Source organism: Paroedura picta, chromosome 17, assembly GCF_049243985.1.
Source record: "Paroedura picta isolate Pp20150507F chromosome 17, Ppicta_v3.0, whole genome shotgun sequence".
NCBI lineage: Eukaryota > Metazoa > Chordata > Lepidosauria > Squamata > Gekkonidae > Paroedura > Paroedura picta.
In genome coordinates, this window is record NC_135385.1 from 18,831,447 (window position 1) to 18,856,492 (window position 25,046).

Genomic DNA, 25,046 nt, shown 5'->3' on the forward strand with positions numbered 1-25,046 from the left:
CCCCATGATTTTTGCAAGGAGGTAACTACTTAGGCATGTAAGAAACAGATTCTTGGGACATTTTAGGAAGCACGTGTTACAGTATTTCACACCACTGGGCCATTTTAGAATCCCCACTCTTCCGCAAATGGAAATCTCACAGGGAAGAGAAGCAGCCGCCGAGATGCCAGGAAGCACTAGGCTGGGGGGAGGGTCTTTTTGACCAAGCCGCCTCTTGCATATGTTACAAGGTGGCCCATGGTCCTATTAAGGACCGTGCCACATCCGTCCTCTGAATTGCCTGCAAGATGTTGAAAAAAACAAACAGGCAGAGCCGGGCCGAAGGGCAATGTGAGTGTGGAGTTGAGCAGCTTGTTCAAAGCGGTGTCGGAGGCCGAGACGGCGAACCAGGGGCACCCGCCAGGCAGGACGGGGGGGAAGGCAAACCGGGGGCTTCCAGCAAGTTTGCAAGCAGACGGCTCGGGAGGGAGCAATCTGGCGCTCTCCCTCCTGTGTGGGCCGCAAGCACCAATTGCTGGGGGGGGGGGACAACTTCTGCCTCTGCAGGCACAGCTGGCTGAAGGATGCCACCCTTTCACTTTAAGCATCCCGGCTTTGTGTCCGAGGGGGGGCAGCCATTGGGAGTTTTCTCCCCCGCTTTGTTTTCACAGGTGAGAATGTTTCCCTGTCTCCGGCGAAGCTGAACGGCAGCGAGAGCTCCAGAAGTCTTCCGTCCCCTTCCTGCAGCCCTCAGCAGAACTGGATCGCCTCTCCCACCCACGACCCCCAGTGGTACCCCAACGACTCCACGGACTCCTCCCTCAGCAGCCTATTCTGTGAGTGTCTCGGCCTTGCCTGGCGGTCAGAGCAGCTCCTCAGCGGAACAGGCTTCCTCGGGAGGTGGTCGGCTCTCCTTTGGAAGTTTTTAAGCAGAGGCTAGAGAGTCATGTGACAGAAATGGTGATTCTGTGAACTGAGGCAGATGGGGAGTGGGTGGGCAGGAAGGGATTGTGTCCAAGCTTGGCTCTTGTGGCCCTTTGGTGCATGCCCAGGGGTTGGGGTTGGGAGTCGAATTTCCTCTACCTCAAGACTGGCCAGGGATTTTGTTCTTTGGGGAGGGCATCATTTGGGCATGGAGCTGGGGTCACTGTAGGTGGGCAGGCAGTTGTGAGTTCCTGCCTTGTGCAGGGGGTTGGACTAGAAGACCCCGGAGGTCCTCCTTTGAAGCGAGTTGAATCGGAGAGTTGCTTACATCAGTAGCGGAAGGGCAGTTAGCAGCTTGTAGGGCCTGCCTTGTGTTTTTCCCCCTCCCCCTCACTAAACCCTCCCGGATCTTCCCCTAACTCGCTTCCTGCTTTTGTTTCTTTCGCAGCGAGCTTCCTCTCTCCCGAGAAGGGCCGGAAGATGTCGCCCGCTGCCTCCGGTGCTGCCGGCAGCACCTCCTTGCTGGGACCCAGCCTGCTCGATGGGAACTCGCGGGACTCCTTTGTGTCCCGATCCATAGCAGACGTGGCCGAGGTACTCCCAAGACGTGCACGGGAATAAGTTCCACAAGGGGCCCCTCGGAGAGGGCTATAGCTCTCTTTGAAAGAGAGAGGGAGAGAGGGAGAGAGGGGGTAGGTGCATGGGGGGAAATTAGGAGAATGGGGGGAAGGAACCCCACCCACCCAACCACCCGCGGCACCCACCCGCGGCACCCATAGTTACGAGACAGTGAGCTATGCTATATGGCAGTTGTGCATTTCCTGCATGCCGTCGGGGTCGGACTAGATGACCCCGGAGGTTCCCTCCAGCTCTGTGATTCTGTGACCTTGGGCCAGTTGCAGTCTCCCCACCCCGTCCCCAGGCTACCTCGCAGAGTTGTTGTGAGGACAAACTGGAGAAGGAGGAGATCCATGTATACCGCCCTGTGCTTCTTAGAAGAAGCCCCCACCCCCCCACCCCAAAAAATCCTAAATAAAGCTGTATGGGACTTTATCTGGCTTTCAACCAGTACGTCTGCTTTTAATATTTTAATGTTAATGTATAGCGTCATCATGACGATAAATGGTGTATCGCCGTCACCGATCATGTGGATTTTTACGGCCCCAAGCCAGCCTGCTAAGCAGGGCGGTTGTATCAATCTCAGATGAAAATAACATTTTGACTGAGGGGGACAAGAGAGAGAGGGTGCAGAGGAGGACCTTCAAGAGGACGACTTGGGGATGTCCAGCCTGGAGACAGGAAGCTGAGAGGAGACAGGATGGCTCTCTTGAAGCATTTGGAAGGTGGTCACTTGGAGGAGGGCAGGGAAAGGCTCCTGGGGGCAGCAGAGGAGAAGTCCTCTGGATATAAACCCAGGACCAGTTAGATATCCAGAGGGGGGGAATCCACAGTCAGGGTAGTTCAGGCGTGGAAAGGCCTGCCTGCGGAGGTGGTGTGCACCCCCTCGTTGATGGTCTGGACCAGGGGTAGCCGAACTGCGGCCCTGCAGAGGTCCATGGACGACTAAGAGAAGGCAGGCTGGGCTGGCTGGCTGGCTGGCTGGCTTGTGTGCAGCGGTGGCTGTGCAGCCCCTTCCCTGACTGGAGGGAAGAGGAGAGTGGAAGGACCTGCTGGGGAATGGAGATTAGGGGGCTTGGACAGAGGGGAAACTGAGGACCAAGGGTTACAGTCGCCTTCCTTTCCTCTCCCCACAACAGACACCCCCTGAGGTAGGCGGGACTGGGAGGGCTCTGAGAGAACTGCTCTTAGGGACCCACCCTGCACCAAGCTGCTGCTGGCTGTTTGGACCGGCCTCTTCCTGGCACCAATTGAGACAAAAAAACAAACAAACAAAAACAAAAAACCTGAATAATTAGAAAGCCTACAAAGAAACTTTAAAGAAAAACAAATTTATTTACATATATAAATAAAAGCCATGGATATATACAAACTATTTACATATTTTGGGGCCTTTTGCTGGCCTTTTTTCCGATCCAGAGGCGTTTGAGGACCCTTCGTAGAAATCTGAGGCCCCTCGGCAGGCGAGCCTTAAGTCCTGCACAGCATCCCGGGTCGGCTGGGGGCTCTCCCCAGGCGAGCCGAGGGGCTGCAGGGGGCTGGTCCTCTGTTCCGGTGTCCGTCTCCTGTGGGCAAAAGAGAGGCACACAAATCAGCCTGTGCTAAGTACCGTGGCTTGGAAGCAAGGCATTCAGGAAAAGGGGACTTCTATGGGGAAAAAATGTGACCTTTTGGGCTCCACCAGTGGGAGGGGGTGAGGCCAGCAAACGGGTCGCCCTTCTGGGACTGGGGGAGGTGGGTCTGCCCCCCTTAGCCACCACGTGGCCTAGGGAGAGGAGGACTTGGTGGCAGGCTGGTATCTCTGGAGAGATCACCAAGGAGGGTGGAATCCTGACCCTCTCGGCTTCCCTGCCGCCACTGAAAGAAGGGGAGCCTGAGGGCTCGACATACCTCAGAATCTGTGGATTCGGTCCAACTGGACACGAACCCACTGGGGGAACTGCCCCGGTCCAGAGACTTTAGGGATTCCTGTGAAGGAGAAAACAGAGGAAAGCTTTACGGGGGCTGATGTTTGGATATGCCCCCTGCTCTTCCGCAAGGATCCCCCGTGACGTTCGTTCTGAGGACCTCACTTCCTTGGGAAAGGAAGCCCTCCAAAGGAGCCTTTCTGACGCCTTCCTGGGGGTCCTTCCACATGGTCCTCGGCCACTTCTGTCCCTTCCCTCCGTCCCTCTGACCCATTTAACTGGGCCTCTGGGGAACGGCCCCACATAAAACCCACGGAAATCTTACCAAGCTCCAGAGGTCGTTGTCCTCGATATCTTCCAGGATCTGCAGGGAGAAATTAGGGTTGGTGAATGTTTGTTCTCTCCCCCCATCCCCCCTGGAGGCATCTAAACCAAACAAAGGCCCTATGTCGTGGCAGGAATGGCACTTCCACATTCAGAAGCAGTCTGCCTGGGAGGACTGGGGGGAGCTGGGGGACCTAAACCAGGCCAGGGACGCCTTGGGAAGCACAACTGGGCCTTAGACTGCAGAGGACAGTAAGGGGGGATCCGGAGGCCCCTTCCCTTTGAAACCCCTCCCCCCATGGTCTCCACCCCTCAACTCTCTAGGTCCTTCCCAGCCCACCAATTGGGCACCTGGGCTTTGGACCTATTTGGCTGCCTTTGATGGCCCTTCCTTTCCCGGGGAGGACGGCCTGAGGGCACGATGCTACAGAGCAAGGACAGGCATGGCTGCCCCTTCCCTTCCCTGCCCTGCCCTGCCCTGCCTGCCCAGCCCCTTCCTGGCGGCCGGCTAGTCTCTTTTCGAACCACCTAGCCTAGCTGAGCTGGATGGGCCTTCGGGGCCCAATCCAGCAGGGTCCCTCTCATGTACTTCTAGCTGTTGTTGTTGTTGTTGTTGTTAGGTGGGAAGTCGTGTCCGACCCATTGCGACCCCATGGACAATGATCCTCCAGGCCTTCCTGTCCTCTACCATTCCCCGGAGTCCATTTAAGCTCGCACCGACTGCTTCAGGGACTCCATCCAGCCACCTCGTTCCCTGTCTCCCCCTTCTTCTTTTGCCCTCAATTGCCCCCAGCATTAGGCTCTCCTCCAGGGAGTCCTTCCTTCTCCTTAGGTGGCCAGAGTCTTTGAGTTTCATCTTCAGGATCTGGCCTTCTAAGGAGCAGGCAGGGCTGATCTCGAGGACTGAGCGGTTTGTTCCCCTTGCAGTCCAAGGGACTCTCAAGAGTCTTCTACAAACCCACCCGGGGGTCCCCAAGGCTAGATAGAGAGATGAGTTCCTACTTACCAGCTCTGCCTCCATTTCTGGGTCTTACACCAAGTACGTTCTGGCAGCAAATGACGGTTGGGCCCTGGGCGCCCGGTGGAAAGCCCCGTTCTGAGCCCGCATCACAATGGGTCCTGGAGCTTTCCTCTGGCGGAGAATCCGTCCCTCGGGGGGGGGGGGGTTGTTGCTCTGGTGACCCCAGAAGAGAAGGTGGGGGCCGAGTCAGGAAGGGACGCCAACCGACCTGTCCGATGGTTTCATGTCGAGCAGAAACCCCTCCCCGATAGATCTCACTTGTGAAATAATGGACTCACATATTCCTCACTGTCCAGGATTCAGTCCTTCTCCTGCCCATATCTTCCGCCAAACACGGACGGAAACCCCAGGCCTACAATTCTCACGAGCCCCAGGGGCTCATGGGAATTGTAGTCCATGGGCATCTGGAGGGCCTGGTCTGGACAGAGACTTCTCCTGGATGCTTGAGGCTGATCCTGGTCCCAGCTCTACGGCTCTATGATGCGCCATAACCCTCCCTGGTCCCTCTCTTCCCCTCGGCAGGTGGATTCCCAGCTGGCTTGCATGATGAACGAGAGCAGCATAGATTACATCTCGCGTTTCAACGACCTCGCCCAGGAGCTGTCGATCGCCGAGCCAACCCGCAGAGAAATTCTGTTCGACGGAGCGGGAGGCGGCGGAGGGGGCGGGCCTCCCATCGGCGACCTCTCTCAGTGAGCGCCTCCGACCAGCTGGCTGGCGGACAGTCCGGGGCCGAGAGAGGGGCAGCCGGAGGCCGAGCTATGCAGCCGAGAACGTCGGGTCGCTCCGGAGAGAGCGTGTCTCGGGCACAGCGCCGTGTCCTTCCCGGGGGTGCCTGGAAAGACGTGCAATACGCTAGGGACGACTCCGCTGGGAGGCAGGATTACCGGGAATCGAACCCATAGCAAGCCGGGGACCGAACAGACTCGGACTCGCGGTCGGAAACCGTCTGGGCAGCAAAATTGACGAGAGACTTACAAAAAAAAAAAAAAGAGAGAGATAGTAAGCCAAAACCCGTTTTTGTGGTATCCACATGGTTGGGGGGAGTGTGTGTGTGTGAGCGTGCGTGTGTGTAAAATACTCATCGTTTCTCAATCAGGCACCCTTGGCGTGATTGACACCCGGCCAAATCGACGTCCTTTGAACTTTTCCTGACAGGCAGCTGTTAATCCCACAAATGCTTTTGCCAGAGCGCTCTCTCGCCTTTCCCACAAAGTTCACCGACATTCCAGCGCGGCACAGAACGCCTGTCTCCATTCCCGTTTCCAGGAGCCGGGTTGACTCGCTGGGGAGTCTGCGGACGTTTGTCCTTCCGTCTCTCTTTCTCCTAGGCTGGCCTTTCCCCAAAGGGCTTTTATACTGGTGTTTTCTCTTGAGGGCTAGAAACTTTGCAAAGGGGCTTTGGTCACGGTCCCAACGAAACCTCCTCTCCCACTTGTGCGTTTCCTAAGTGCCCCCTTTGACGGTCTTTCAGAGTGTGCAGAGTTACAGCTGCCTAAACCCTAAACCTAGGTTGCTCCATCAGTCGCAAATATTGATTTTCGAAAAGAAAACTGAAAAGAAATGTGGGCTTCTTTTCTTCTGCGACAGGAGAGGTGACGTGGTCTTTGGCTGCAAAACCTTGCTCACCAGATCCCCTCTTTGCCGATCGGACTGGTGTGCTTGTAGGGTTGACCTGGAGCTTAGCTCACCTGCGTCCAGGGTCAGACCCCCCTCGCTTTGAGCTTAGCACGTGTGCCTGCCAACATTTTACACCTGGGGCTCCGGTCCAGCAGAGCCAGGGTCAACGAAAAAGTCGATTTGTTTTTGCTTCCTGTGCCACGTCCCTGGAGCCTCTCTCTGTGCCCCAAATCCCCCCCCCCTCTCAGCTGCTGCTTTCTTGTGGCTCCGACAGACCCTTTATACGGAGTTAGATTTGCAGAATGTGCATATCTGGGGGATCCCCTCTGAGGATACCCCCGCCTGCTTTATTGGTTATCAGCAACGTCCGTTAGTTTAGAAGGATGTAGCTCTGCTTGCCATAACCGGAGGGAACCAATGCCCCCCCCCCCCCCCCCCCGGCCAACAGACCAAAACCCCACGGCAGTCCCCAGGATCTCCTATATTGTTCAGGACTCTGCCCCCTTTCAAAACAGCGTCTCCTCCGGAGAAACGCTTTAGCTGAAGTCGGGCATCAGGAAAGGTCTCTTTTTACTGCCCCAAGCCAGCCTGCTAGGTAGGGCTGGCGTATCAATCTCAGATGAAAATAACATTTTGACTGAGGGGGACGAGAGAGAGAGGGTACAGAGGAGGACCCGGGGCCTGGGGACCAAGCCCTGTGCGGAAAGGCTGAGGGACTTGGGGATGTCCAGTCTGGAGACAGGATGGCTCTCTTGAAGCATTTGGAAGGTGGTCACTTGGAGGAGGGCAGGGAAAGGCTCCTGGGGGCAGCAGAGGAGAAGTCCTCTGGATAGAAACCCAGGACCAGTTAGATATCCGGGGGGGGAAAGCCACAGTCAGGGTAGTTCAGGCGTGGAAAGGCCTGCCTGCGGAGGTGGTGTGCACCCCCTCGTTGATGGTCTGGACCAGGGGTAGCCGAACTGCGGCCCTGCAGAGGTCCATGGACGACTAAGAGGAGGCAGGGGCGGCTGGCTGGCTGGCTTGTGTGCAGCGGTGGCTGTACAGCCCCTTCTCTGACTGGAGGGAAGAGGAGAGTGGAAGGACCTGCTGGGGAATGGAGATTAGGGGGCTTGGACAGAGGGGAAACTGAGGACCAAGGGTTACAGTCGCCTTCCTTTCCTCTCCCCACAACAGACACCCCCTGAGGTAGGCGGGACTGGGAGGGCTCTGAGAGAACTGCTCTTAGGGACCCACCCTGCACCAAGCTGCTGCTGGCTGTTTGGGCCGGGGCACGTGGACCGGCCTCTTCCTGGCACCAATTGAGACAAAAAAACAAACAAACAAAAACAAAAAACCTGAATAATTAGAAAGCCTACAAAGAAACTTTAAACAAATTTATTTACATATATATAAATAAAAGCCAAGGATATATACAAACTATTTACACATTTCGGGGCCTTTGGCTGGTCTTTTTGCTGATCCAGAGGCGTAGAAGTTTGAGGCCCCTCCTCAGGCGAGCCTCAAGTCCTCCACAGATGTACAGATTATGTACTCCTGTACAGATTATTTACAAAATTGGGGCCTTTGGCCTCTCTTTCTCGATATCCAGAGCCGTAGTAGTTTGAGGCCCCTCCGAAGGCGAGCCTTAAGTCCTCCACAGATGTACAGATTATGTACTCCTGTACAGATTATTTACAGATTTCGGTGCCTTTGGCTGGTCTTTTTTGAGACCCAAAGCCGTAGAAGTTTGAGGCCCCTCCTCAGGCGAGCCTTAAGACCTCCACAGCATCCCCGGGCGGCTGGGGGCTCTCCCCAGGCGAGCCGAGGGGCCGCAGGGGGCTGGTCCTCTGTTCCGGTGTCCGTCTCCTGTGGGCAAAAGAGAGGCACACAAATCAGCCTGTGCTAAGTACCGTGGCTTGGAAGCAAGGCATTCAGGAAAAGGGGACTTCTATGGGGAAAAAGGGTGACCTTTTGGGCTCCACCAGTGGGAGGGGGTGAGGCCAGCAAACGGGTCGCCCTTCTGGGACTGGGGGAGGTGGGTCTGCCCCCCTTAGCCACCACGTGGCCTAGGGTTGGGAGGACTTGGTGGCAGGCTGGGATCTCTGGAGAGATCACCAAGGAGGGTGGAATCCTGACCGTCTCGGCTTCCCAGCCGCCACTGAAAGAAGGGGAGCCTGAGGGCTGGACATACCTCAGAATCTGTGGATTCGGTCCAACTGGACACGAACCCACTGGGGGAACTGCCCCGGTCCAGAGACTTTAGGGATTCCTGTGAAGGAGAAAACAGAGGAAAGCTTTACGGGGGCTGATGTTTGGATATGCCCCCTGCTCTTCCGCAAGGATCCCCCGTGACATTCGTTCCGAGGAGCTCACTTCCTTGGGAAAGGAAGCCCCCCAAAGGAGCCTTTCTGACGCCTTCCTGGGGGTTCTTCCACATGGTCCTCAGCCACTTCTGTCCCTTCCCTCCGTCCCTCTGACCCATTTAACTGGGCCTCTGGGGAACGGCCCCACATAAAACCCACGGAAATCTTACCAAGCTCCAGAGATCGTCATTCTCAATGTCTTCTAAGATCTGCAGGGAGAAATTAGTGTTGGTGAATGTTTGTTCTCTCCCCCCACCCCCCCTGGAGGCATCTAAACCAAACAAAGGCCCTATGTCGTGGCAGGAATGGCACTTCCACATTCAGAAGCAGTCTGCCTGGGAGGACTGGGACGAGCTGGGGGACCTAAACCAGGCCAGGGACGCCTTGGGAAGCACAACTGGGCCTTAGACTGCAGAGGACAGTAAGGGGGAATCCGGAGGCCCCTTCCCTTTGAATCCCCTCCCCCCATGGTCTCCACCCCTCCACTCTCTAGGTCCTTCCCAGCCCACCAATTGGGCACCTGGGCTTTGGACCTATTTTGCTGCCTTTGATGGCCCTTCCTTTCCCGGGGAGGACAGCCTGAGGGCACGACGCTACAGAGCAAGGACAGGCACTGCTGCCCCTTCCCTGCCCTTCCTGGCGGCCCGCTGAGCTAGATGGGCCTTCTGGGCCCAATCCAGCAGGGTCCCTCTCATGTACTTCTAGTTGTTGTTGTTGTTGTTAGGTGGGAAGTCGTGTCCGACCCATCGCGACCCCAGGGACAATGATCCTCCAGGCCTTTTCTAAGCAGAGTTACATCCTCCTCAGACCATTTTGAATTTTGGATTTCATGGGATGTTGCTCTGCCTGGAGCGGCATGCCTTAGCCAGCCGGCTTTTACCCCCTCCGCCCCGCTTTTTTCTTTCCAGCCACTTTTAAATATCTTGGCTCCGTATCTCCCGAGATAAGTCTTGTTTGCTGGTTTAATAACCCCTTCCCTGGCTTTTAGTGTTGTGTTGTAGGGTTAGGTGCGCTTGGCTTTGCTTTCTGGAACACACACCAGGTAACACACGTCCGATGCATTCGCGAGGAGCCAACTGCACTTTGATTCCCACCCCCGGACCCCTTGAAGATTCTCTCCTGACGTCACAGTGAACCGTAGATGCTGAATGAGTGTGTGGAGAACGTGGGCAAGGACTTGCCAAAATGAGGGAACCCCGTTCGAACTCAGGCAGCGGACCCCGCCGCCGTTTCTTTTTAATAATAGTTAAGCCATATCATCTAAGGTTTTTGGCTGGTTTGGAGATGTGGAATTGTTTTATAGAGAAATGAAAAGTTAAAACCTATAACGTCTGTATAAAGCGGGAATGCTTGTCGTTAACGGATTTTTTTTTTTTTTTGTACCATATTGTAAACTATATTTATTCTTTACCGGTTTTGGGGGCAAAAAAAAAAGGTGTTTGGGTTATTTAATATAATAATATACGAAAGCTGTTTAAAAAACTTCCTCTGTTTTAAATTTCCAATTGAACTTGTAAAGCTGTTTTTATGATTGTGCATAAATACATACTAATCCTTGGTCTAATTCCCGCGTGTGCCGCTCGTAATTCTGTAAGCGTGGTCTGTTAGCTGGATAGATTCACATGAGTAGCCGTGTTAGTCTGATGAAGTAGCACAATAAAATCAGAGCCCAGTAGCACCTTTAAGACCAACAAAGATTTATTCAAGGCGTGAGCTTTGCACTCCAAAGCTCATGCCTTGAATAAATCTTTGTTGGTCTTAAAGGTGCGACTGGACACTGATTGTATTGTGTTAACTGGAGTGAGACTTTCCTCCCAAGAGAAAAAGAGAGAGTATTCAATTGGCTATCCCATCAAAACATGGCTTATGTGGTTCAAGAGCTAGCCTCAAGTCCACAAGCTCCTCTCACTCCTCTTCCTTTTGATTTCTTTAAAAGCAAGCCACACATTCTTTTATGATTTTCAAATGGGCTGTTTTAATAAATTGGGATTCCACTGTGCAGTACGAAAGCTTGCAGTGCTTCAGAGGGTGTGTGTAATGCAGCCTTTCTCAACCTTTTTACCATTGAGAAAGCCCTGAAACATTGATCAGGCTTTCAGAAAGCAGAATAGGGTGGGGAAGCACAGCCATGTACATGCCCACCCAGTGCCCTTCCCCTCCCCATCCCCTCCAGGCCCATCATCGGTCATTTTGGGAGGGGTGGGTGGGGTGGCCTATGCGTATATGGTCATATCAACCCACACCTGTTGAACAAATTTTAAAATATCCATAATTGACCCCCACCCATTCTGGAAACCCTTCCAGGGCTGTTGAGAAACCCCCGGATTTCAAGAAACCCTGGTTGAGAAAGCTTGGTGTCATACAACTGCCATGATTCAGATTGCATTTAATTTATATACCGCCCTCCCCAAAGGCTCAGAGCGGTTTGCATGAAACGGAAACCATGCAAGTAACTCAGCTTATAGCGATGTGGTAACAACAATAACGGTAACAAGATAATGACAGTAATAAACATTGTAGATCAGTAGAATACTGAGCCTTCGGGGAGGGCGGTATATAAATATCAATAAATAAATAGAAACATGCATTTAGGATGCTTCTATCCCAGCTCTGCTGGAGACCCCTTGCAATTAAAACGAGGTTTGCAATGCCCCTTCCGTACGTCTATGCGTACAATGCAAGGCTTCACTGACGGCTCAAATGAAATAGACATATTGATGCACACGTGGGATAGGGCAGCCTTTATGGGGTTTGCATTAATCTCACCTGGATTTATATAACATAGCAATTGATTTAATATTATTATAAATGTATAATGCAGGAGGATTCGGTGGGCGGTGCATTGGCCCGGAGGATCACTCTTTCCTCGCGTCTCTGCAGGCGCAGATCTAGACTGAATGAGTCCCTCCTGCACAAAAAGCGAGATTCCCATCCTGGGGCGTTCCCGCGCGAGGGGATGCTGGGAAAGCGGGACGCGGCCCCTTTAAGACGCCCAGCCGCCGCTTCCCCGCCCCTTCTGCCCTCCACGTCCAATCACCGCGCCGCTTTCACCTGAGCGGCGCGTGCCCCTTCGAGAGCGTCGCGCGGAGAAAGCCGCGCTGACGCCCCGCCTCCCCGCTCGCTCCTTCTGATTGGCGCGCCGGGAGGGAGCGGCGGGCGCGTCGGCCAATCGGCAGTCGGGGTCGCGCAACCGCGCGGCCTGAGGGGACTCCGGCGTGGCGTCGGAGCGGCGCTCCCGGGTGCGGCTCGTCATGTTCCAGGGTCCCGAGGCCGACTCGGCCAAGCCGAGCTCCAGGTGAGGCCGGGAGAACGGCGGGGGCCCTTCCGCGGGCGCCTTTCCCGTCCTCCGATTCGGATTGACTCCGGTTCGCGTTGGGCTGCGCCTCTCCGCCCGCGCGCCTCGTCGGTTGCGCGGCCCGTGGAAGATTCGATTGGGCGTCAGGGCGCATGCGCGGCCGCGGGGCCCTTGCCAACCTCCAGGTTGCAGCGGGAGAGCGGCTGGGTCGTCTCTGCTGCGCGGGAAGCCCACTGGGTTGCTCTGGTTGGAGGCTGCAGAATGAATGAGCCGTCCAGGGACCCCTTGAGGACCTTCCTTCCTTCGTTTTTCCTACCTTGCAGGGTTGTTGTGCGGGGAAGGGGGGAAGAAGGACAGCCATATCTGTGCAGCTGAGCTCCTTGGGGGGAAGGCACCATTTGCATGCATGCAGAATTGCTCACTACCCACCGTGGGGTTTTACACCTGGCAAGCGTGGTCCAGTTCCCACCTGTGCTTAATTGGAAGCATCTTTCCAAAAGGCTGGAAATGCAACTAGAATGAAATCGTGCCGTGGCTGCACATATGCCTTTTTCTCCAAAGCTGTGGGTGGGCAGAGCAAATTTGGCGCCTGCAGAACGGGGGAAATCAGGGTTTGGTCGGGATCCCGAGGCGGACCGTTTGCTTTTGCTGCAGGTCATTTGGTTATTTTGCTGTGTGTTATTTTGTTATTGGCGTTTTGTTGCTGTTTTTACGATGCTGCAGGACCCCTGCTTGGTCTTTGATGCTGCTGCCTCTCCCTGCCCCAGAAGGACTTCCCGAATTCAGCGCTGTGAGCTCAGGCAGTACAGAAGTCTGAGAAGTCTCTCTGGACGTGGAGGGGTGGGGAGCCAGATGTTCCATATTTCCACAGTGACCTCTTTCCTGCCAGTTCCTGGCTTGCAGCAAAAGAATAGCCTGTCATGCAGTGATGTGCTGATATGTACTTTTCTGAAGCTAATCGGGCTGCATTTTTATGTGAAAAGAAAAAGTGTGTTTTGGAACAGGGTAAAGCCCTCCTCGGTAACTGCTCTGGGTGTTCTGGATTTTGTTTTCAGTGGTGCTTTAATAGCAACCCGCCTGCAAAACAAGCATAAAAGGCCAATTGCTCTGTAGACACGGTTTTTATAGGTCAGGGGATCAAACAACCAAACTTGCGCTACGCTCGTGCACCCAACCTCTCTTAATTGCTCCGACAACAAAATGAGATTCTGTTGAATGCTGTGTTATGATAGGCCTCCACTTAATGTGGAAAGTACTTAACCATCTTGGTGGCTTGGGCAGAACAGAGACCGAAAATATGTTGGCAGAGATAGGGCTTGAACCTGGTTCTGGGGCTCTCTTTACATTTACGGGGAAAACAACTGGCTAACTTGTTTATATAACCCTAGGAATGCCTGGGAATGGGCCGCTGATCTAAGTAGCTTTTTGTTTGCAGAAGCCAAATGGAAACATAGAAAAGAACTCCTTGCCAAGTAATCTAAAAAGGCCCAGTTGCTGGTGTGCAGAATACAGTGAATAGCCTACAGTGAGAGCCAGCTTGGTGTAGTGGCTAGGAGTGTGGATTTCTAATCTGGCGAGCCGGGTTAGATTCCCCGTTTCTCCTCCACATGCAACCAGCTGGGTGACCTTGGTCTAGTGACAGCCCTGATAAAGCTGTTCTGACAAAGCAGAAATATCAGGGCTCTCTCACCTCCCTCACAGAGTTTCTGTTGTGGGGAGAGGAATGGGAAGGCTCCCTTGCAGAGTTGTTGTGAGGACAAACTGCGGAGGTGGTGTGCACCCCCTCGTTGATGGTCTGGACCAGGGGTAGCCGAACTGCGGCCCTGCAGAGGTCCATGGACGACTAAGAGAAGGCAGGGGAGGCTGGCTGGCTGGCTGGCTTGTGTGCAGCGGTGGCTGTGCAGCCCCTTCCCTGACTGGAGGGAAGAGGAGAGTGGAAGGACCAGCTGGGGAATGGAGATTAGGGGGCTTGGACAGAGGGGAAACTGAGGACCAAGGGTTACAGTCGCCTTCCTTCCCTCTCCCCGCAACAGACACCCCCTGAGGTAGGCGGGACTGGGAGGGCTCTGAGAGAACTGCTCTTAGGGACCCACCCTGCACCAAGCTGCTGCTGGCTGTTTGGACCGGCCTCTTCCTGGCACCAATTGAGACAAAAAAACAAACAAACAAAAACAAAAAACCTGAATAATTAGAAAGCCTACAAAGAAACTTTAAAGAAAAACAAATTTATTTACATATATAAATAAAAGCCATGGATATATACAAACTATTTACATATTTTGGGGCCTTTTCCTGGCCTTTTTTCCGATCCAGAGGCGTTTGAGGACCCTTCGTAGAAATCTGAGGCCCCTCGGCAGGCGAGCCAGAAGTCCTGCACAGCATCCCGGGTCGGCTGGGGGCTCTCCCCAGGCGAGCCGAGGGGCCGCAGGGGGCTGGTCCTCTGTTCCGGTGTCCGTCTCCTGTGGGCAAAAGAGAGGCACACAAATCAGCCTGTGCTAAGTACCGTGGCTTGGAAGCAAGGCATTCAGGAAAAGGGGACTTCTATGGGGAAAAAGGGTGACCTTTTGGGCTCCACCGGTGGGAGGGGGTGAGGCCCCAAACGGGTCGCCCTTCTGGGACTGGGGGAGGTGGGTCTGCCCCCCTTAGCCACCACGTGGCCTAGGGAGGGGAGGACTTGGTGGCAGGCTGGGATCTCTGGAGAGATCACCAAGGAGGGTGGAATCCTGACCGTCTCGAATTCCCTGCCGCCACTGAAAGAAGGGGAGCCTGAGGGCTCGACATACCTCAGAATCTGTGGATTCGGTCCAACTGGACACGAACCCACTGGGGGAACTGCCCCGGTCCAGAGACTTTAGGGATTCCTGTGAAGGAGAAAACAGAGGAAAGCTTTACGGGGGCTGATGTTTGGATATGCCCCCTGCTCTTCCGCAAGGATCCCCCGTGACGTTCGTTCCGAGGACCTCACTTCCTTGGGAAAGGAAGCCCCCCAAAGGAGCCTTTCTGACGCCTTCCTGGGGGTCCTTCCACATGGTCCTCGGCCACTTCTGTCCCTTCCCTCCGTCCCCCTGACCCATTTAACTGGGCCTCTGGGGAACGGCCCCACATAAAACCCACAGAAATCTTACCAAGCTCCAGAGGTCATTGTCCTCGATATCTTCCAGGATCTGCCGGGAGAAATTAGGGTTGGTGAATGTTTGTTCTCTCCCCCCATCCCCCCTGGAGGCATCTAAACCAAACAAAGGCCCTATGTCGTGGCAGGAATGGCACTTCCACATTCAGAAGCAGTCTGCCTGGGAGGAGCTGGGGGACCTAAACCAGGCCAGGGACGCCTTGGGAAGCACAACTGGGCCTTAGACTGCAGAGGACCTTAAGGGGGGATCCGGAGGCCCCTTCCCTTTGAAACCCCTCCCCCCATGGTCTCCACCCCTCCACTCTCTAGGTCCTTCCCAGCCCACCAATTGGGCACCTGGGCTTTGGACCTATTTGGCTGCCTTTGATGGCCCTTCCTTTCCCGGGGAGGACGGCCTGAGGGCACGACGCTACAGAGCAAGGACAGGCATGGCTGCCCCTTCCCTGCCCTGCCCTGCCTGCCCAGCCCCTTCCTGGCGGCCGGCTGGTCTCTTTTCGAACCACCTAGCCTAGCTGAGCTAGATGGGCCTTCGGGGCCCAATCCAGCAGGGTCCCTCTCATGTACTTCTAGTTGTTGTTGTTGTTGTTAGGTGGGAAGTCGTGTCCGACCCATTGCGACCCCATGGACAATGATCCTCCAGGCCTTCCTGTCCTCTACCATTCCCCGGAGTCCATTTAAGCTCGCACCGACTGCTTCAGGGACTCCATCCAGCCACCTCGTTCCCTGTCTCCCCCTTCTTCTTTTGCCCTCAATCGCCCCCAGCATTAGGCTCTCCTCCAGAGAGTCCTTCCTTCTCCTTAGGTGGCCAGAGTCTTTGAGTTTCATCTTCAGGATCTGGCCTTCTAAGGAGCAGGCAGGGCTGATCTCGAGGACTGAGCGGTTTGTTCCCCTTGCAGTCCAAGGGACTCTCAAGAGTCTTCTACAAACCCACCCGGGGGTCCCCAAGGCTAGATAGATGAGTTCCTACTTACCAGCTCTGCCTCCATTTCTGGGTCTTACACCAAGTACGTTCTGGCAGCAAATGACGGTTGGGCCCTGGGCGCCCGGTGGAAAGCCCCGTTCTGAGCCCGCATCACAATGGGTCCTGGAGCTTTCCTCTGGCGGAGAATCCGTCCCTCGGTGGGGGGGGTTGTTGCTCTGGTGACCCCAGAAGAGAAGGTGGGGGCCGAGTCAGGAAGGGACGCCAACCGGCCTGTCCGATGGTTTCATGTCGAGCAGAAACCCCTCCCCGATAGATCTCACTTGTGAAATAATGAACTCACATATTCTTCACTGTCCAGGATTCAGTCAGTCTCCTGCCCATATCTTCTGCCAAACACGGACGGGAACCCCAGGCCTACAATTCTCACGAGCCCCAGGGGCTTATGGGAATTGTAGTCCATGGGCATCTGGGGGGCCTGGTCTGGACTCCCCCTGGTCTGGATAGAGACTTTTCCTGGATGCAGGCTCAGCCCTGACTGCCAGCGTTCCCTTTAAAATGGAAGGGTGGGGGTGGCTGTTAGGAAATGTGGCTTTTACTGTGCTCCTGGATATTTAGAACTTGTTTTACAAAAAACTGTCTACAAAAAAAAAATGATCCAAACCACCTGCATTTTTTGCTTTGTTGTGGAATCACACCCCAGGAAAAATACTCAAGCATGTCTTTTATTTCCTTCCCCCCCCCCCCCACCCTCAAGTGTAACTGGGGAATTTAAAGAACAGACTAGACAGGGAGATTGCAGAAGTGCAAGTTATTATAGCACTCAAAACAATGGAATCCCCTGGACTTAACAGGAACATTGGTTTCTTATCTCGCTTTGCATGCGAACCTCATTCAGCTCTTATATCCAATTTCATAGAATAGAATCACAGAATCATAGAGTTGGAAGGGGCCATACAGGCCATCTAGTCCAACTCCCTGCTCAACGCAGGATCAGCCCAGAGCATCCTAAAGCATCCAAGAAAAGTGTGCATCCAACCTTTGCTTGAAGACTGCCAGTGATTTCCTTACAATCCCCTCTTCTTTCTATTTTATTTGGGACAATGCTTGTGAAGCTTGCGTGGAGACGGATGGGGCAAGCAACTAGTCTCTTTTAATTATTGGGAAAGTGTTTGCCATTAATTACTAACATGGACACTTTTATTTCTCCAAACTGAACTCAAAGGGACTGATGAGCCGTTTTAACAAAGGATTATCACACTGCGTAATTTGGATGTTACGACACAGTTTACTAACTTGCTACGAAACCCTGGTTGAGAAAGCTGCTCTAACCCCTAGGCCATACTGGCTCTAATCTACCTTGCAGAGCTGCTGTTAGGATACAGTGGCGGAGAGGAGAACCATTTAAGCGGTTTTGGGTCCCCACGGAGGAGAAATCGTTAAGGAAATAAATAATTTCTAGCTTCAGAAGGGGCGCCTTAAGGAAATGAACAACGGATTGGGACTGATTTCAGCTGGAGCACTATGATCTCTTGGGATTAAGTGATGTAAGAAAAGGGTGTGTTTATGGCTTGAAGACTCCCTCAGCTGAAGAATCTCCCATCCTCTGCAAGGTCTTATTTTCCCACTAGAATGGTGCCTTAGTTAAGAGCAATCTGGAGAACTGGGGTTGGCATCCCACTCCTCCTCCAACGAGGCCTGCCGGGTGACCTTGGGCCTGTCACGGGTCTCCACGAACTCTCCCAGCCCCTTCCTGCCTCCCAAGGTGCCTGTGGTGGGGAGAGGGAAGGAAGGTGCTTGTAAGCTAGCTTTGAGACTCCTGAGGCTAGAGATTCTTCTCCATTTCAATGTCAAATCAATGTCACTGTTAGCACAGTGATCCCAGCAAACAAACAAGAGCTTTCTGTCCATAGTTTGAAACCAGGGCTTTCTAATCTCGGACTCTCGGATCCTTTCCAACGCGGTCATGAGGTGCCAGGACATGAAAACAGATATAATTGTACCCTGGCAAAGTCTACGGATGGACAGCTTCAGGGGTTTAAGAAGCTGATTGGATTTCTTTTGCCCGCCTGCTGCTTCCCCACTTCCCAGTGCTCCGTGGCTTCCAAACACGCGCTTGAAGGGAGAAACACTTCTCCCAAACACGCCTTTCCGTCATACTTTCAAAATATGTGAGCTTGACTATTGTTGAGTTGTGGAGCTGACTAATCCAAAGAATTAGTAATCGCTGGCAGGAAATGTCTTTGCGTAGACCCCGGCTGCCGATTATGCCGATTAATTGCCATTAATAGGGTTTGATTTGAGCCATTCTGGCATTGCACCAAGCAAATATGCTCACCCCATCTCTTTCTTCCTCCCGACTGCATTCTTTTATGTTGCTTGCGCCCAGCTCATTTGGCACTGCTTGGGAATGTGTCCTCCTACTTAGAGCCCAAGCGCAAACATTTAGGGCACAACTGCCAAACAGGGTATCTCCGCATTGTGCTGGTGGCACAAATTCAAGATAAAGGGACTTGACTTTAAGCTGGTGACCTTCCAGGGTGGCTGGTGAGTTCTTCAGAGCTTCGTTTTGTGCTGACCTGTTAGCTTTCCTGGCCTCTGTTCCAGACCTAATTGCCGCTCTCCATGTCTCCTGGCAGCCTGTTCTATTTATACCAATACCACAGTATAAGATTGCTTTTAATCGCTAAAATAGAATGGAAAGAGAGCCCGCAGTTTGGCAGAAGTGTAAACAAAAACGGGGGGGAAGGAGAATAGACTGGAGAATATGTTTCCTGTCGCTTTGGCATTTTGTTTTGAGACTAGGGACAAAGCCCGTTGCATTCAGGAATACAATGGGCAGTAGATTGGGGGTGGAAGAACTCTGTGGATGGCCTCTCCCTCCCCCCAGGACCTGGAAAGGCTGCAAGCCGGGAGCCATCAGGAAGGGAACTCACAAGCAGGGGCAGCTCTCACGTGGCAGGGATCTGCAGCCTCCGAGCCTCGGAGGGAAGTGGAAGGAGGAGGGGGTGGTCAGGGGTGGGGGATGGAAGGCGATTGGCTGGACACTGGACAGACAGGCAAGCCGGTGGGAGGAGGAGGCACTCGAGTGGGACAGCCGTCCTGAGTGGGTGTTGTGTTAAGTGGCGTTTAAGCCATGAGACACGCTTCTCCTCCAAGCCCTTACCAGAAATATTAAGTGGAACAGATGTATCTCAAGAGTGGAACAGATGTATCTCAGTTTTAGACAAACTGAACGGGTGTGGATGAATGCACGTGAGGCTTATTACGTACACTCAGCTTGCAGCAGGGTGTGGTAATAACCTCACCCAACAACTGCGAAAATGGGAAGGACTGGGGGTGTGGGAATTGGCACGGTCGGCTTATGTATAGACACAGTAAGGAAATTTTGGCCTTGTGCTGTTCTTATTTTGCCCAAGGAAGGATCTACACAGATCTAAGAGCAAAGGTTTCCTACCAGGTTCTTTGATCCCGGGATGCTTTGAAGGTGACTGAGCATTGCTGAAGAAAAAAAAACTGTACAAGATTACATCTGTTCACAATGCACTTGAGCAAATTTTAACTCTATAGATAGTAATCATGGGTTATACAGATTATGGGAAGGCAATAAATTACTAAGTTGTTCCCCTGTGTGGGTTTGACTCACCCCTCGGAAGCTGCAAGTCTAGGAAGAGGTCCGGCTGGGGAATTCAATTGAGACATATATGCTCATAGCGGCTATTGTTTTTTTCTGTAAACCAGGGTGCTGAAACCGCCCGGAGGGGGCTCCAGCGACCTCTTTGGATGCTCAGAAGTCTCCTCCTCTCTCCGGCCACACAGAATGGCTTCAAACATCTTTGGAGCAGCTGAAGAACCTCAAAACATCCCAAAGAGAACAAATCCCCCAGGTGAGCCAATCCCCCCAGGTGAGCCAGTCTCCCCAGGTGAGCCAATCCCTCCAGGCAAGCCACTCCTCTTCTGGACTGTCTTGGAAAGGAGTACTGGGCTGGTGTTGTCCAGACAATAACCACCATGCCTTTCGGATCTTTAGGCTACCATGCCTTTCGGATCTCACACGGCTACTGTTCAAGTCTCTGTTCTTCCTGAGAAGTTCAGCTGACACTTTTCAGCTGTCACTGCTTTGATGAGCAGCTAAATGCGATACCTTGAAAGTTGATTGGAGGAGGAGGCGCTCAGGGGCGGGACAGCTGCCCTGAGTGGGTGTTAAGCGCTGAGTGGCACTTAAGCCATGAGACCAGCTCCTCCTCCAAGCCCTTACCAGAAATATTAAAGTGGAACAGATGTGGAGCATTTTGACTGGTGTTTCTCAGTGTTAGACTGTGCTGTACATAGCTGGATGATATTTCTAGATTTCTTTACAGTAACTCTTGTATGCCCTACCTGCACTGATCAATACAAAAACCACAGCACTGATCAATACTAAAGTTAGCACGCACGCTGCAGGGGAAAGCAGTTAATCCGAGTGCATTCTAGCGCTGCTGACAGTCCAGCTGAGAGCTTCGCAAGGCAAAGAAAGACGTTCAGCCGGGCCAACTGACTCGCGTGGCTGTCTTGCAGGTGGCAAGGACAGCGGGATCTTCGAGGACCATAAACCTAACCCTTCTCGTCAGTTGACCAACCCACCCGGCGGGAAAGCTAGCAATATCTTTGGGTCTCCAGAACCTGTCGGCGCCGTCCGGGCGCACCCAAACAAGCCTAAGGTAAAACCTCCAAAATATTTGAAGGAAACTCTAGTTGATGGCGACATATTGCAAAAAAAAAAAATAGTAGTTTCATGTTTGTGTTTGTTTATTATTCGGTCAATTGACCCATATAAGTGATACATCTGCAGAAAACTGTAATAATAGAAGTTGATAAATATGACATAAAAAGTACAAGAATATTGCTACATGAAATATTAAAAAAGCAAAACAATGTTAAAACAATGAATTGTCGGGAACAAAAATAATGTTATTGTAGGTAGGAGCTATGTCTTTGTATTTTATTTAATTTATTTATTGCATTTATATTCTGAGGCTCGGGCAGTTTATGGTTTCATCGTGTGTGTTGACTAGGGAGTTTCCCACATACAGAATTCGGAATTCACTGGCACGGTAGGAAGTGTTCTTCATGTGCTGACTCAGGTTTTTGGGGAGTCGGTTGGCCTGTCATTGCACAGCTGTCTGTAAAAAAGAGCAATGTGCAATACGGTGCCAAATTCCTGCCCAGCGGTGAAACTCTTCGGCGTTTGTCCTACCTTCCCCAGGCAGCCTTGCAGACATGTGGAAGTACAGTCTAGAAACCCTGCCCGGGGGAAAGATGGATTTGTAACCTCCGTAAATCTAGAATAACGTCTAACTGTGGGTTGACGAGCCAATCCCTTTCTTGATTTTCACAGAATCCTAGAGTTGGAAGGGACCTCATGGGTCATCTAGTCCAACCCCTTGCACCATGCAGGACACTCACTCTAAAAAACGTTTCTTCCCCCAGGATCATGTCATGCTGTGTGACCGAGGAGATGCAACCCCGGAGATAAAACCCAAAGGTGAGCCCTTTTCCCCATGGCAAGTGTTCTAGATATGCTGGAGTAGGGGGGTTTCTCTTTCCAGGTCTTCCTCCCCGTTAGTTGCGACCAAAGAACACATGAAGCGAATCGAGGCAGGTATGGGGGAAGGTAACGTGCACTTTCGACCTTGCTCGGATGAAGCCAAGGGTGTTTTTGTGTGTGTGTGTGTGTGTGTGTGGTGGGGAGAGGGCTTGTTTAGCTTCTGGAGGGGAGATTTGGACCAGGGTACAAAATGGTGGACAGAAGGAGGAGCTGCGGTATCTGTGGAAGAATTTGGAGGTCCACAGGGCCTGCAAAACGGAGCTCTTCCACCAGGTCTATGGTTGAGGCCGGTGCGACAAGAAAGATTGATTTGGCCCCCTCCACGATAGTGTGTGTATGGCAGCTGTGGTTCCATGCAACCAGCTAGGTGGCCTTGGGCTTGCCACAGCACTGAGAAAACTGCTGTGACCGAGCAGGAATATCAGGGCTCTCTCAGCCTCACCCACCTCACAGGGTGTCTGTTGTGGGGAGAGGAAAGGGAGGGCGACTGTAAGCCACTTGGAGACTCCTTTGGGTAGAGAAAAGTGGCATATAAGTACCAACTCTTCTTCGTCTTCATCTACCCCCTCTTCCCACCTCCCTTATGAGTTAATATTAGGAGAAGGCTTTTGTATTTTTTTTCCTCTGCCATTCTTCTCTTTTATATTATGTTCATCGGACTGTGATGTTTTTATGTGTGGGGTTTGAAAGGGGTTTTATCCAGACTGATGTCACCTGCATGAGCCACTGAGAATGGCGGGCAATAAATCAAAGTAGAATAATAATAGTAGAAAGGTTGACAAGGGACCTATCCTGCCACCCACACTAATAACCTTTGGGTGGGCAAAAGAAATATTCTTGACTGCCTAGCCTCACGGCACCTCTTGCTTCCCCAGCTGCAGAAGACCAAAGGCCGCCGGCGGAAGAAGCGCGCAAGCCGCACAGAGAGACTCCCAAAGAGCCCGGGTCCAAGACCGACGACCACGAGCCTCGCCTGGGACCACGACCACGTTCGCATAACAAAGTCCTTAACCCCCCCGGGGGCAAATCCAGCATTGCATTCTACTAGCTCTTCCTCTTCCCCAACGGAGTCAGCACGGAAATAGGACCCCGAGCGTTCCGAGGAAGGACCCAAAGGCGTCTGTTTCGCTTGAGGCGTCTGTTTCACTGCCTTAAAAGACTTCCGGGGGGTATTTTCCTCGTCCGTGCACATCGGTCGGTTTCTGGCCTTGGGACGGGTTGCGGTGGAAATGGTTTTCTCGATGCGGGGATCGGGTGAGGCAGCTTTGAGGGGATCTGTCTGCACTAGACAGAGTGGCGTGGGACGGCTGGCCTGAATTCTGACGGTCTCTCTGGTCGATGAGCTGCAGTCTGTCTTGTTGGGAAATGTGCAGGGAGGAGGGGGGCAGCCCTGCTCCTGGTTGAGACGTACCCTGCAACAACTAATTATCTCCGGCAGCCTCCGATGCCTTTTAGCTTAGCGGTGGTTGTCTCAGCACCATTCGCTCCTACAATCTGTGCCGACCGAAATGTGCTCTCAGCTGACAGCTCGGCATGGTCTCTCCTCCGGGTTCTTGAAGGGGATAACGCTGAGGGCGTTTGCCCCCGTAGGTGGCACTTTAACCCTCTGTCTGCCCAGGAGAAGTCTGCCCACCCACTCTGTGTAAGTACAGACCCAAAGCCTGGCCAAAGAGGCCGTTGAGAAGGTGGTCCCATAGCCCGTCTACAGCCTCCAACTCAAAACTTGGAAGGCTGTCATTTCCTTTGGGGTAGGATGGGCCTATTTCTCTGCTGACTCTGTGGGTGCCTTCGCCTTCCCTCCTTCTCCGCCTTCTGTTGCCTTGGGCCATTTCTGCCTAGCCTGTGGGGTTGCCGGGTCCTTGTCCCCGGAGCTGGTGTCATTATTGCTTGACTTTACTGCAGGTTCTCTGTATTCTGCCCCATTCTTCCCCTGGTTTCGGGGGCGAAACTAGTTCCAGGTGGGGGAAGGAGGACCCGTGGAAAACGGGCAGGGAGCTGCAGTGCCCCCTGCCCCTACCTCCTAACGATGCCAGCTCCGGGAAAGGATCCGGTCAACCCTCCTGGGAGAAATGGACTGTCCTACCAGGTCATTTACCTTACGTCGTAGCTGCCTCGAGACCGGAAAAGCGGTCTCTTTCTCTTCATCTGATGGGGGACAGTCCCAGGTTCCTTGCAATACAGTATTTCCACGGAACCCGGGCTGCTCCCAGTCACTTGTGATTGTATTTCCTGTGATCTCTCTTACAGGGCCTTGGGGGCAGGGGAGGCGAAAGAGAGGGTGCTTTGATTTTCGCCCCTTTCCCCCGGATTGATTCCCCATGCACAGCATCCCAGGGCTTGTCCCCAAAGGATGGCTGTCCACCTCAGTCTGCTCCTCTGACTTGGTGCACGATCTGCATTTTGGACTTTTCTCCCGTCGCAGGTAGGCTGCGAGGGGCTAAAGCATTAACAAGAGCACGTCCATCAGAGCCTCTGCCTCAGAGAGCAGCTTTCCAGCCCAGCCTTAAATTATTACCGCCCGAATCGTGCCGTCGTCTTCCAAGGTGTGGCTAGTGGGGGGGGGGGGGCACGTGCTGGCTCTAGGTAAAGGGTGCTGTTCCCGGGGGTGAGGACCAGCCGAGATCTGTGAATCATGTCCTGCATAATAAACAGCCTGATTTTGCTAACTCGTGGTCAACCGTTCCTTTAAGGGCACGAGTGCCGTGTTTCAGCCAGGTACGCGAAGGCAAACTTGCGGAGTCCTAAATCTTAGCACCGGGAGCTACAGAGTATTAAGGGTCCTGCTAGATTAAAGTTGACTGATGCTGTATTCATTTACTTCATGCATCGCCTGCCTTTCTCCCCAGCCGTGTCTTAATCAGGCTGCTTTCACCGTGTGCAGAATCGTAGCCTTAGTTGGCCAGGGTTGGCCTGATGTTGCGGTCAAACTGGGAGGGGGTCCTGGCATTGCTTTTGATGGCCTCTGGGTCTCGTTATGAATGGGCAAAGGGGCACTCTGTCAGCATCATGCACCTGACCACTATGCTCCTCAGGTAGAGATTGGTTTGCACATTTCTCTGACATCTGTGGCCTCCATCATTCACTTACCCAGGTAGCTCCCCTGCATCATCAGACAATGTGGGACTTCCAGTCTGGCCCCCAGGACAGGAATCTGAGATCAGAAATGTAGTTGCCTTTTCAGCCCCTGGAAGGACCTGATTCACCGGATCTTCACAAAGTTGTCTGCACTTTTAGCCAGAGAATTTGCACAAATAAATGATAACTAGTTTAATTCCACTTCCGGATCTAATTAGATCAGCCTAAGTCATAGAATCATAGAGTTGGGACTTCATGGGTCATCTAGTCCAACCCCCTCCACTATGCAGTGGAGTGGTCCAGTT

The 25,046-nt window shown here is 53.1% G+C and overlaps 2 protein-coding genes across 3 annotated transcripts in view; both read left to right on the top strand.

Moving 5' to 3' along the window:
- The window catches only part of CRAMP1 (cramped chromatin regulator 1), a 37,949-nt gene extending 27,650 nt beyond the window's left edge, over nt 1–10,299 (top strand). For both annotated transcript variants that reach the window (XM_077316811.1, XM_077316810.1), the window contains exons 19-21: nt 651–815; nt 1,352–1,497; nt 5,296–10,299. In XM_077316811.1, the coding sequence (XP_077172926.1) occupies nt 651–815; nt 1,352–1,497; nt 5,296–5,469 (485 nt within the window). In that variant the 3' untranslated portion in view covers nt 5,470–10,299. The remainder of the gene's footprint in view (nt 1–650; nt 816–1,351; nt 1,498–5,295) is intronic.
- Nucleotides 10,300–11,874: 1,575 nt separating this feature from the next.
- On the top strand, nt 11,875–24,332 carry JPT2 (Jupiter microtubule associated homolog 2). Its single transcript, XM_077316678.1, has 5 exons — nt 11,875–12,030; nt 19,821–19,966; nt 20,637–20,779; nt 21,549–21,603; nt 22,542–24,332. Exons 1-5 carry the CDS (start codon nt 11,987–11,989, stop codon nt 22,712–22,714), a joined length of 561 nt encoding a protein of 186 aa, XP_077172793.1. The 5' UTR covers nt 11,875–11,986; the 3' UTR covers nt 22,715–24,332.
- The last annotated feature ends 714 nt before the right edge of the window (nt 24,333–25,046 follow it).